The following is a 14,234-nucleotide window of genomic DNA, read 5'->3' as shown; positions in this document are numbered from 1 at the left end:
CAATTGTTGATTGGGACTACGTAGAAGACTATAGAACTGGAGTTGGATTTACTTCAAGATATCTGCACACGCTTCAAGAGGTAATACTGAGTTAATTTTCAGCATACTTTGTATGTGATAACTATTTGTGATTGTTATTTATATTCATGCAAGATGTATGATTCTGGAATGCTTCCGCTGTATATGTTATTTTCTAACATGATCTTCTCTATTTCCATAGCATAAGAACATGCATATATCTTCTTTGATACTTGTGTTAAGTTTTTTACTGAATTCAGAATATTAGGGGAATTAAATAGAAAGAAACAAAGAACCTTATTGTGTAGTAAAACACAATGAACCTACAAAATTATCATCTATTGTCGAATTATTTCACACGCACTGTTATCGAATCAAATATCAATAAATCATTTTTTTAGTGGAAGTTTTCAAATTTTAAACAACCCTAAATATATAACTTGGGTGTGATAGTAAATGAAGTGAATATAAAACAACAAAACCTCAAAATAAAAGAGGGTCAAATGAAATAAGTCAACACCATACATAGATAGATAGATAAGCTTTTGGTCTTTTCTACCACGCACATATCAAGTACATGTCGATAAGCTTTTCCAATTATATTCTTATAAAGAAAATCACAATATTATTAGCTATCCACTTATTATAAAGAAAAAGAAGTCCACATATTATAAAAGAAAATTATGAAATTAATAGCTATCCACGTATTATAAATTGAAGAACCGAACACTTATAATTAGTTGTCCATCTCGAGGTGTTATCATAAAAAAACTTACGTTTTAATTGAAGGAAATATATTAGATCTTGCGTTTTTTAAGAAATGAATGAAATCTTTTATGATACGCAAATGATGTCTTTGTATTTGTGTATGTATAGGTCCGGTTTCGTTTCTTGTGTGGTTGTGTTGCTGTCACTCTCAATCACACGTAGATTTGTGAATTTAGTGGACTGGAAATTTCTAAGCAGCTGGCATAATATGTTAATGGGCCACATTTGTGGGTACTTATTATTTATCCACCATATTCTTCTTCTATATATCTTTAAATCCTCAACAAGAATTATTTGTGTTACTATAATTGGTCTGTCATCTGTCCTTCCCCGTCCTCCGTCTTATTTTACGTGACATTCTTTAACTTAGCATAGTATTTGAGGAAAAAAAAAAGGACATACATATGATCCCCCTTCACATATTCTTTGTATATGGTCCCAAACTTATTTTCTTATTGTACTTGAATAATCAAAGCTAGTTTAAAACTCTTAGAATATGAATCTTCAGAATTTTCTCTTATTGTAATTGAATTCACTGTGTTCTTCTGTATCCAAAGGTTTTCTTTTTATTATCACGAGAGACGAGTTTAGATTTTTTAGAACATAAGTGCAGCACCAAAAGAAAAAGGAAAAAATTAGAGATACTATCTCATATGGTTACTTCATTTTGAATACTCTACTTAGAATAAAGTCATTTAACTTTGTTTTATAACTAAAAAATCAATCAATTATTGACATTCACTTAGAAAGTCACTCAATTATTGATATTTTATTTAGAAACTCACTCAATTATTGATATTTTACTTAGAAAGTCATTCAACTAATTTATCTAATTCTTTCATTAAATTTTATTGGAATACAGTTTTTGTTTTTGAACTATTTTTTTTTAAAATACTCATTTTAATTATTTTATTAAATTTTGTTGAATACAATTTTTTTGAAACTATTTTCTTAAAGAAAAAACAATAAAAGATTGGTATTTGCTTCTGTGCGTCTTTTTGATTACTCTTTAATTACTTCATCAATTCCAACCTTTCTTTTTTGGATAAATTTCCAGCATATTTAATTCTTGTAAGACAATTGCTAGAATGGAAAAGCAAAATTTTTTCGTCAATTGCTAATGTACGTTTTTCAAAAAATTGTAGTTAAATAATGCAGTGGATCAATAAGTAAAATAGATATTTTATTATTTCTTAAAAGATAGTTTGAAATAAAAATCAGATTTCAACAAAATTGAGTAAATCATTTAAATTTGTTGGGTGACTTTTAAAGGGAAATATTAATAGTTAATTGATTTTCTAGTGAAATACCAATAGTTGAGTGACTTTTGAGTTATAAAACAAAATTGAGTGATTTTCTAGTGCATGACTCAAAGTCGAGTGACTTTCTAAATGAACTAATCAAAGTTGAATGACCATCTGAATACTAACTTGGAAAAAAATGCATCAAAGTGGAATTGATTTCTTGTCCTCGGAGTAAATAACTCAATATTCAACCAAATGCATCAATAATTAGCTTTTTTTAAAGCACAGATATTAGATGCAGGCACATATTTTATATCAATTTTAGAAAATATATACATAAAATATTTAATTTTAGGAAAAAAAAAACAAATTTTACTTTTTTCTCATTTTTAATATGTAAGTTTGCCACTAATTGGATTCACATGTTCTTCTATATACTCGATGCTCGAATCACTGTATTGATATGAATGTATTATCGACTAGCTGCATCCCTCACTGGATGGACTAATTTACCTCTTGGCTCCTTGGATTTGGAAAAGACTTTTGAAAGCTAAAATGACTCATCCATGCCTTGAGCTTTAGCTATGCATATGGTTCACGAAAAGATCGGATTATAAATATCTATCGTGTAGTGTAATTTTATCTTGTATTTTATAAGAAAATGTTTTTACATATTGAATATGTTACCTTCTGATTAGATGACAATAACTTTATCAATTACGTCAAGCTTTCGTAAAGGACAAAACATTAATATAGAATTAAAAAGGGGACCTAAAAAAAAAGAGATAAGGGCCTTTCAACCAATCACATATTGATAAGCTTTGCTGAATATATTATAAGGGGACTCATGAAATCCTTAGCTATCCACATATTATTATTATTCTTTTATTGAAACCAAAACAGAAAAAAATAATTTAAAAAAAAATCATGCAATCATTAGATATCCACGTTATTATGAATTTCATTAACTTAACCTCCCGTTTGATCATAAATTATTAAGTTCAAATTTTAAAATTGTGTTCGGACATGCATTTCAATTGATTTTTTTAAAAAAAAAAAATTGTAAGGGAGAGGTCTCAAAAATCCAAAAATTAATCTAAATTGAGTTTTTGATAACTTGAGAATATCTTAACATCGGACTTTAAATTTCATAGCTAAATAGATATTTGAAAATAAATTTTAAATATAACAGTGAAACGCTGCTAAAGGTCATGTTTCCCCCTATAAATTGCAGCCATCAGCTGCCTAGACTCTTCAGAGAGAAAAAAAGAAAGAAGTATATTAACTCTTTAGTTGAAATTACCAAAAGAAAGAAAATATGGCTAGCTTTGAAGAGACATTCACTCAACCCAAAACCACTGTTCCAAAAAAGAGCAGTGGAATTATAGGTTATGATGTACCTGATGGAGTGGACATTAGGGGAAGATATGATCCTGAATTTTCCAAGATTTTAACAAGGGGTGCTATGCAATTTGTAGCTAGTTTGCAGAGGGAATTCAGGAATCCTATCAAGTATGCTATGGAGTGCCGGAGGGAGGCCAAAATGAGGTACAATAATGGCGGTTTGCCGGGTTTTGATCCAACAACCAAGTATATTAGGGAAGGAGAGTGGGTTTGTGCTCCTGTGCCGCAGGCTGTGGCTGATCGGAGGGTGGAGATTACTGGACCAGTCGATAGGAAGATGGTCATCGATGCCCTTAATTCTAGAGCTAAAGTTTTCATGGTATGCCATATCCCTATCACATCTCCCTTCCCAAGTTAATAGTAGAATAGAAGAACTCTCATTTTAATATAACTAAAACGAAGAATAGGCCAGTGTGAATTACATTGAAGAAAATAGTTGAGCAAAAACTAATGGTAGCACTACACCTTTATGTAACTAAACCTCAATTTGGAGTGGAAGCATATCCAGAATATGTGCACTTTTTAATTTCTTCCTACATACCGTAGTGATGTAGTTCATAGAATTCACTAATATGATATTCCACAGGCGGACTTTGAAGATGCACTGTCACCAAGCTGGGAGAATTTAATGAGAGGCCAGATAAATTTGAGGGATGCAGTAAATAGAACAATAACATTCCAAGATCAAGCCAGAAACAAAGTGTATAAACTGAATGATCAGACAGCTAAGTTGTTTGTGCGCCCAAGAGGGTGGCATTTGCCAGAAGCTCACATCTTCATTGATGGTGAGCCTGCCACGGGTTGCCTTGTCGACTTCGGCCTCTACTTTTTCCACAACTATGCCAACTTCCGCAAGGCCCAAGGTCAAGGATCTGGACCCTTTTTCTATCTACCCAAAATGGAACATTCTAGGTTAGTTGTGTTCTTATTAGTAAATTTATAGTCTTGAGAATTATATTCCAAGAAAATGTAGCAGTTTTTGTTTTGTTTGAACAGGGAAGCTAGAATATGGAACAATGTTTTTGAGAGGGCAGAAAAATGGGTTAGAATTGAGAAAGGAAGCATTAGGGCTACTGCCCTAATTGAAACACTTCCAGCTGTGTTTCAGATGAATGAAATCTTGTATGAACTGAGGGACCATTCTGTTGGCCTCAACTGTGGTAGATGGGATTACATTTTCAGCTACATCAAGACATTCCAGGGTCACCCTGATCGAGTGCTCCCCGATAGGACACAAGTTGGCATGGCTCAACACTTTATGAGGAGTTACTCCGACTTGCTCATCCACACTTGTCATAAGCGTGGCGTCCATGCTATGGGAGGCATGGTATGTCTACATCAATTCAGTTTCTTTTTTTAATTCTATGATCTTTAAATAATTTTACACAAGCATATTTGTATTATTTTGATTAGGAACTTAAATAAAATGTATATATTACCAAACGAAAACATTTGCATTCTAGTAGGATGATATGATATTAAAAGTATGCACATGATCGTTCCCCCATTGGAGCGATGTAGGCGTACAGTAGGAAATACTTTAGTGGTTGTTGATATGTATGAAAGATCCTAAGCCGGTTAGTGTGCGGCTCCAATTTCTGCATTAGGTTAATTTGGAATCTTCTTGTACATGATCAAAATGATGCATAATAGCTGTGTTGGATCCTTGAAACAGGCAGCTCATATTCCAATTAGAGATGATCCAGCAGCTAATGAGGCAGCATTGGAACTTGTAAGGAAGGATAAGCTAAGAGAAGTGATGGCAGGGCATGATGGGACATGGGTTACTCACCCTGGCCTAGTTCCAGCATGCATGGAAGTCTTCACTAACAACATGGGCAATTCCCCAAACCGAATCCATTCCATGAAGCGCCAAGATGCATCCATCCTAGATGAAGAAGACCTGCTGCAGAGGCCGAGAGGGGTCTGTACCTTGGAGTGCCTTCGTCTGAACACCCGAGTGGGAATTCAGTACTTGGAAGCCTGGCTGACAGGGCTTGGTTGTGTCCCTCTTTACAACTTCATGGAGGAAGCTGCCGCAGCTGAGATTAGCAGAGTCCAGAATTGGCAGTGGCTGAAATATGGTGCGGAATTGGATGGAGATGGGCTTGGGGTGAAAGTGAACTTAGACCTGTTTGGAAGAGTGGTTGAGGAAGAAATGGCTAGGATTGAGAGAGAAGTTGGAAAGGAGAAATTCAACAAGGGAATGTACAAGGTGGCTTGCAAGTTATTCACAGGGCAATGCACTGCACCAGTTCTGGATGATTTTCTGACTCTTGATGCCTACAATAATATTGTCATACACCATCCTATTGGATCATCCCGGCTCTAAAACTTTGAAGCTTTTCTTTTCCTATTAATTTGTTGTCTCTGTATTATAATTTTTTTGATAAGGTGAGATAATTTGTTGTCCCTGTATTGTTAATTAGTATTGCCGTCTTCACCCAGTAATGATAAAAATAAATGGAATTTTGCCTTTAAGGGGATTGCTTATCCAAAGGCTCTCTTCAGCTTTGGTTTTCAATTTATTAGCTATTTGTATCTTTACACTTAATAAAGGAAATTGTTCATTTTGTAATCCTCATTATCTTTTAAAGTACGTACCGTATTTGAACATCTTTCAAGTGTTTTGACTTCTATATAAGCATGGTAAAGTCAGCTAAAAACATGCATTTTAACTTGAGCTAACATTGTTTAAATTTAAAATACTATAGTCTACACAGAGTTTTATAGTTCCACGCCAAGTCTAGAGGATTTTCAGATCACAGCCTGAATATGTGTGTGTTATGCGAGATTGAGAACTAAAATTGTTCAAAAACAGTAAATCTGTGAATTCATTGCACAATTCTGGCAACACAAAGCTATATGTGTAAAAGAAGGTGTTATTTTCACCCAGTAGCCAGTTTACCATATTATTGAAGTTATAGGAGTATTCAGTTTTTTCAAATCATTTAACAGGTTACAAACTTAAGGCAAAGCAGAGACTGCACTTGAGCTCTTGCCGAAGCATTGACAAACATCAAAACAAGGTTTCTGGACAGGTACATGCAATGGCGGAAACAAGAATTTCAGTAGGGAGATTCAAAATATAAACAAGTAAACATATGAAGAAGTCAAGAGGATTGATCTATCATTTATAATAAAAATATTTTGATCATATATACACTATCTATGAAGATAGTGTCTCACTCGAGTAATGGGGTTATTGGGTACGAGTGAACGACATTAAGGAAATAAAGGAAGTAGAAAAGAAAAGAACCTGCTTGAGCTCTTGACGAGGCAAACTATACATGGCAAATAACTTGGTGGCATTTCCTCCGGTGAGGGTTCATCTACATCTGTACCCAATAACCCCATTATTCCAAATTCCTTCATTCTCTTATTTGAATAACACATAAAAATGAGAGAATATATCACCTGAATTAGCGAAATTGAACCATTCTTGATAGATCTTCGGAAGTGAACAAATTACACGCTCAACAACAGGGAAGCAATTCCTTTGATTGAAAGCTCAAACTAACTGTTGCAACGGAAAGCTTAAGATCAACAAGGTAGTTGAAAGGATAACAAGGAATAGTAACGAGGGATAGAAGGGAGATGAAAAGCATAGACTCTGAAATGGAAGAGAAAAACGGATTGAATGGGAATGAGGAGACACAGACACTCCAACAATATTCACATTAACCTAGTTTGCTGCCACAAGTAACTATATTCAACTTGGATCCCAAACACAGTCATTTAATCTGTTATTGGGCTGCTTTGCCAATACTGGTACAGACTCATTCATGAAAATACCTCCATCCCCAATAAGAACCTTGTCCTCAAGGTTCGAGTAGTAAAACCTTACATCAAAACCATCGTAGTCAAAAGCCCATAGCTGAACATAGGCAAAGAATTTCCTCACATGCTCTGAATCCTTGAGAGACCTTCCGACACTACTTTGGTGTCCAAACAATATCCTTAGTAATGTCCTACAAGCAATTCCACAAGGAAGTCGTGTGGCCAGCTACTGGTCCAACAGTAGCTCCTGTAGCCTCACAGAGAGTTTTGATGCTTGCATAATTTTGGTACTCTCCTGATGGACAGTATTCCTATAGGAGAAGGTAAAACATTGTACTCTACTTTGTTGTGCTGCCTTAGTGTCCGATCATATACACTGTTATGAATGTGCTCATGGGTGGTACTAGAGAAGTGAAGTAATATTCGTAACCTCGGAAACATTTTCTGCACCAAACTTGCGCACAGCAACTCAAACGCACAATGAAAAACTAAGCTGAACTCTTGCATACAATAAATCATTGTTTTGCAAGGTACAAAGCGATCAAAATGTGTGTTGACCAATTGCTTTGTTTGTTCCTTACGCCGTTCAAGTCCAGTTGTGTGGGTTCTTGAAGAATTCCTGAAGTATCTCCTCCTGGCAGCTAGCAAGCCAAGTAGCCAAACCAAGTGCCATAGAAGAAGCGAATTTCTCACGCCATATAGGAGGAGCCAACTGGCATATGTTCACTGAAGGCAACATATATGTTAAAAGAGGAGGCATAGCTGGGGAACATCCTACATAAATCTGGTCGAATGAGTTCATATGGTACGACACCAATACTAATAAGCTTTGTCCCTGTAAGTTATCTTGACCATTTCACTCAGTTGTAAGTTAATACTTGAATAAGCTGCACGTTTTGTAGCTATCCATGTAACAATATTGTATTTCTCAAGTATTACAATAGCATAAGGGATGAAATTTGAGTAATAAGTCTTCTTGAGAGAAACCATCAAAACAAAGTGACTAGCATTGGACATAGCAGAACCCCCACAGATGGAATCCATATCAATGAATGGATTTGCATTGCAAATGACTATCTAGAATCTACCAAAGATAACATATCCATGTAAAAGCCTTGCAAACTCAAACTCATGAAAACAAACTCAAAGCACCACATGCATTTCCCGGAACACGATCGAAGAGAATGAACTGAAATAAATGCTGCACAAATTTGAACCAATAATAACAAGTGGATAAGCCATTTTTCATGCACTCACACATTGCTAGATCCCTAAATCGACTAAAGATGGCTGGTTGAAAAGACATCGAAAATCTCATGGTAAAACAGATTTATCATCAGTTACAACAAGCTTCAGATGTCAAAATTGGCATTGTAACTCAAAACTCATTTCGCTGGAGACTTTCATCAAACACTATCTCCTCAATATTTAATGGCATTGTAACGCAAACAGATTTGCTTATCACCTGAATCAGCTGCAAAAGCAATACCTCTGAAATCAAAAACAGTATCAAAATTTACCACAAACGACGCTGTTCATAGATTAAATTATTTCGTGGATTGAATTTCACTTGACTGCCTACAAGTTGCTGAATGTTCATCATCTGGTAGAATATTGGGGATGATATAAAATTCATGGTCCAGGCTTATTCATGAGTAATTTTTGGCTTCGCAATAATACAAAATGTTCAGTTTTTTATGAAAATAAAAACTCGTAGAGAGTGATGGAATTGGAGTATTATTAAAGAAATCAGTGGAGAGAAATCATGTCGATATTATCTCTCTAGTGAATTTTAGTGTAACGTTTTAAATAAGTTTGATTTAATTTGACGTGATTTGACAAAATTGAATCATCATGCAATAAATGAGTTAATTATAGTCCCCTTGATGTTTAATTGGGTTGAAATTGATGGATTAATATGAATTAAATAATATGTTTTATACATTAAAATCATTTTTCATTTGTTTATATGTCTGTTATAAAATTTGCTTAATTGCTAAAGCAAACTAATAAATCTTGTTGTTTTTTTTTTTTGTATATTTTCATGATTATATGTATATATATATATATTACATAAAATATTGTATATTTCCTCACTGAGCACAAGCTATTCCCTTCCAATATCATATTATAACCAAACACAAAATTCATATTTATATGTTATAGCAAAGTTTACATAATTACGCTTCATAGCAAACATAATTATATATAATTCGTTATACATACACAAACAAAACCAATTGTATAAGATATACGTATAAAAAAGAAACTAACTGTATAATTCGTTATACATATACAAAAGAAAGCATTTGTATGCAAATCAATTTTATAAAATTTGTGCATGAATAAAATGAAAAAGAGAGAAAGACAAAAGAAAATTGGGTAGAGAAATATTTGTATTGTATAATTTTAAGTGTACTGGACAAAGATATATGTATTTGCAAATGTATATACAATGTTCTCTCACTTTATACAAATAGAAACACAATTTATACAATTCGTTTCTGTTTGTATGAGCAATAGAGACAAGAGTGGCGAGCGAGATCTGAAAGAGTGGCGGGCGATATCTGGGAGAGGGAGAGAGGATAACGAAAATATATGTATATATACAATTTTTCCTCGCTTTATACACACATAAACACATTTTATACACTTGTGTTTGTATAAAAGTGATAGGAAGCGAGCGAGAGATGGAGCGAGAGAGGAGAGGGCGACGAGAGTTTGAGGGAGAAGTAACTGATAAACAGTTTGCTACAGGGCAATTAAATCAAAGTCTGGTTATAGCATGTAATTTGATTTATTAGTTTGTCATTGTGTATAATTTTCTCTATATATATATATAATTATTATTACTACTACTAAAAGTAGAAAGAGTCTAAATCAAAAGTTAAATTATAAAAATATTCCTTATTTATTAATTTATTTTCTAAAATTCATTTTTTTAAAAAATTAATTTTTCATTTAAAAATCAACTCCATAACTATCCTTCTTCATTTTGGCAACTTATATTCTAATAATATTCAGTAATCTTGTGGCTTTAAATCATATATATCACCTTCTTAACTTTTATTTTAAATAATCTCTATTATTTTTATGTCTTTTCAAATTCATAACCAAAATAATATATTATAATATTATTGAATATCATAAATTCAATAGATAATAAATGTAATATTCATTATTTAAAACTAAACGAATTGAAGATCAATACATTCAAACTCTTTTCCAAAAACTATTAGCAGGTCTTGTGTTATACATTTATTATTTATTAGTTTTTGTAATATGAAATTTACACCCTTTCATTTATTATTATTATTATTATTATTATTATTATTATTATTATTATTATTATTATTATTATTATTATTATTATTATTATTTAATTGATGGGTTTTTGCTCTATGTTTTTCCTTTTGTCATTGTTTGTGTTTATAGCACATTTATTTTCATCTTAATGTAGAAATTGTCGGACAAAATTTTGTCTTCAACTCTTGGAACTCAACAATTAGTTGTTGAAACCCAATTGTAACCCTCCAAGATATAGATGAGTCATTAAATTTCTTCAATTTCAAATAATTAGTTTTTATAAAATTTAAAATAGTTTGCAAGTTAATTTAAATAAATGATAATTTTTCAAATAATTTATATTATTTTATATAATTATGTATACTATTATTATTAAATTTTATAAATATTCAAAAATTATCTCAAAAAGATTGTAGTTTTACATTTTAAGATTTGGTTAATTAGTTTGGTTAGTCAATAGTTTATATTTTAAAATTAATTAGTTTATAATTAAATTAAATTATTTTTATTCGTTAAGATTAAGAAGATTGTTAATTAATTAATAACAATTCATCTTATGTCGATTGAACCAATTGCCTCAATTTGATCGAAATTGCGATTCACGTAATTATTTTCTTATGTCTTGGTTTCGTTTTCAAGACGCTTTTTCATCCAATTTATAAAGGGAAATTTTTTATATAATAGCAAACTAATAACCTAAATTAAATGGAATAGCTAGGGTTTGATTTAATTGTGCTCCATAGCAAACATTAGCTAAAATTTGCCAGCGTCTCTCTCCCAAAAATCTCACTCGCCACTCTCCATTCTCGCTCACCTCTCTCGCTTTATACACAGAAGTGTATAATTCTGTCTCTGTTTTGTATAAAGCGAGAGAAAATTGTATATACCCATGCAAAAATGTATATCTTCGTGTTATACACTTAATTATACAATTTACAAATATTTTACTTCAAATATTGCAGAGAAAAAGGCCAATGAATTATACAATTGCGAATTATACAATTGCAGTGAAATACAATTTTCTCTAGTTTTATACAACAGAAGTGTATATATTGTGTTTCTGTTTTTGTATAAAGCGAGAAAAATATATATCTTCTTGCTATACACTTATAATTATGCAATATACATACATTTTAATTCGATTCAACTGTATGCAAAACAAATTATACAATTGCAGCGAAATAGGCCAGCGAATTATACAATTTCGGCCAGCGAATTATGCAATTTAGGCCAGCGAATTATACAATTGTATATGTATAGCAAAATTATACAGTTTTATGTTTGCTATGGAGCGCAATTATGTAAAGTTTGCTATAGCATACAAATATGAATTTTTTGTTTGCTATATGTGAAAGTTACTCATTTATAAAGGGAAATTGGCCCATATTTGAGCCTATATGTTCATCACCAAACAAATCCCGCAGACCCAACACCAATAGCCCAGCCCACTATCTAATTCCACAACTAACAATACATACAAGAGATAATTGTATAGAATGACAAACTAATAATGTAAAACAAATACAATAGTTAATGTTTAATTTATTTGTGTTCTATAGCAAACTGTTTGCCCGTCTGTCTATCCCTCATATTATTGCTCGTCCCTCTACCTCTCTCGCTCGCTTCCTGTCGCTCGCCTCTCTCACTTTATACAATAAAATTGTATAAATTGTGTTCCTGTTTGTATGAAGCGGAGAAAATTGTATATACACATGCAAATATATATATATATATATATATATATATATATATATATATATATATATCCGTCGTATACACTTATAATTATACAATACAAATATTTTTCTGCCCTAGTCTGTTTTGTCTTTCTCTATTTCTCGTTTTATACAAATTCATTGTATATAATTTCTCTCTTTCTTGTTTTATACAATTCAATTCAATTGTATATTACCTATCCAAGTCTCTTTTTGTCTTCTCTTTCTCGTTTTATACAAATTCAAATTGTATATTGTTCTCCCTGTCTCGTTTTATACAATTCGATTCAATTGTATATTCTCAACCCAAGTCTCTTTTGTCTTTCTCTCTTTCTCATTTTATGCAAATTCAAATTGTATATAATCTCTCTCTTTCTCGTTTTATACAATTCGATTCAATTGTATACAAATTCCAATTTTATACAGATATACAAACACATATAGTTGAATTGAGAGGCTAACAATGATTTATACAAATGGGAGGCTAACAACAATTTATACAAATGACATGCAAGCGTAATTATACAAATATGGAGAGGAACCAACGAATTATACCATTGCTTCTTTGTATATATATATCTTGTATATGCATAGCGAATTTATATATATATATATATATATATATATATATATATATATATATATATATATGTTTGTTGTGTAGTACAATTATGCAAAACTTTGGTATAGCATACAAATTTGAATTTTGTGTTTGCTATATGTGAAAGTTATCCTATTATTATGATAAGGACATTTAAACGAAAATATTTATAGCACAAGTATTTTATACCTAAAATATAAACGTAGAACATTTTTACTTATTTCAAATAATTTAAAGACATTTTTCCGGAAAAAAAAAAGAAAGATAAATTTGACCAGTTCCCTTGTATATCAGATTAATTGATCATGATGTTAAGGTGGAGATTAATTTTAATTCACTGGCAATGTAAAAGAATGAAAAATCTCGAAAAAGAAGTAATCAACTTGTTGAAATAACTATTGAAGTTATGGGTGTTAAATAAGTGGATTAAGAGCCTGTTTGATATTAGTGTTACAAATTATTTATTTTTTGATATATTTTTTAGGAAAAATAACTTAAATACACAACTATAAGTTTAGTATTCTCTAATTTTTCCTTCTTTTTTTAAATATTACATAATTCTTTTTTTTTTAATTTTAGTAGAAGTTTAGAGATACATAGTCTTCTCTCTCTTATAACACACACTTCCCCATATCATGTCTATTTTTTCTCCACTAAAACACTCAATCTTCTGAATCACTTTTTGAATTTTGAATTATTAATTTTAATTAAAAATGTTTCACAACATTTAATACGAAATTTTGAATTTTAAAATTCAAAAAATTTGAAATTTCTGAAAATTGGATGCTTGTGCTCATGTGGTGCTTGAAAAAGACGTTTTCTCTCTCTCAATAAAGTCTGGGTTTGATTGTGCCTTTGCCATGAGATTAGTACTTGTGCTTAATCAAATCCAAGTTGATGATTTTGCTAAAAATCGGGTCGATGCCGACCCAATTCTCTATGAAAGAGTTTTAAATTATATATATTTGTTTATAGCTTTGAACTCTTTGAAAAATCAACCTGTTCCTTTTTGTCTATAATGTTAAAAAAAGAATCTTACTAAGTGAATCTGAAATTATTCCCAATTTTTACCGTAAATTTTTATCATGTATCAGTGATTAATTTCAATAACTGCGCCATCAAGTGTGCTTGCTGATACATTTTAAATCAGTCTGTATAGTGTTTTAGACGATGCATTGATACATGAAGTGTTTGTTGATACATTTTGAATCAATGTGCTTGCTGATACACTTTGAATCCATCAAGTGTGTATAGTGTTTTAGATGATGCATTGATACATTTTGAATCCATCAAGTGTGTCTGCTGATACATTTTGAATCAGTGTGTATAGTGTTTTAGACGATGCATTGATACATGAATTTGTTGTGTATCATAATATTTTCTATGTATCATGCGGTT

General features: G+C 31.6%; 1 protein-coding gene and 1 long non-coding RNA gene across 3 annotated transcripts; one reads left to right on the top strand and one right to left on the bottom strand.

Annotated features, from left to right (window-relative positions):
- The first annotated feature begins 3,266 nt into the window (after positions 1–3,266).
- LOC101267395 (malate synthase, glyoxysomal) lies at positions 3,267–6,012 on the top strand. The gene is made up of 4 exons (XM_004236298.5): positions 3,267–3,753; positions 4,021–4,346; positions 4,431–4,761; positions 5,110–6,012. The coding sequence occupies exons 1-4, from the start codon at positions 3,349–3,351 to the stop codon at positions 5,764–5,766; spliced, it is 1,719 nt and encodes a 572-aa protein (XP_004236346.2). The 5' UTR covers positions 3,267–3,348; the 3' UTR covers positions 5,767–6,012.
- On the bottom strand, positions 4,185–6,992 carry LOC104646631 (uncharacterized). 2 transcript variants are annotated; one of them, XR_740782.4, is made up of 3 exons: positions 6,852–6,992; positions 6,694–6,772; positions 4,185–4,323 (listed from the first exon to the last, which is right to left on the bottom strand). It is a non-coding gene; the product is annotated as an uncharacterized lncRNA (long non-coding RNA). The 2 variants fall into 2 exon arrangements; XR_740781.4 differs by lacking the exon at positions 4,185–4,323 and adding an exon at positions 6,301–6,467.
- Positions 6,993–14,234: the final 7,242 nt, after the last annotated feature.

Source organism: Solanum lycopersicum, chromosome 3 (assembly GCF_036512215.1).
Source record: "Solanum lycopersicum chromosome 3, SLM_r2.1".
Taxonomy (NCBI): domain Eukaryota; kingdom Viridiplantae; phylum Streptophyta; class Magnoliopsida; order Solanales; family Solanaceae; genus Solanum; species Solanum lycopersicum.
This window is presented reverse-complemented; position numbering and strand designations above follow the sequence as displayed.

Coding starts and splice junctions, on each gene's coding strand:
- LOC101267395 (XM_004236298.5), top strand. CDS start 3,349: ATGGCTAGCTTTGAAGAGACATTCACTCAACCCAAAACCACTGTTCCA. Junction 3,754..4,020: donor CTAGAGCTAAAGTTTTCATG/GTATGCCATATC, acceptor GATATTCCACAG/GCGGACTTTGAAGATGCACT. Junction 4,762..5,109: donor TCCATGCTATGGGAGGCATG/GTATGTCTACAT, acceptor TCCTTGAAACAG/GCAGCTCATATTCCAATTAG.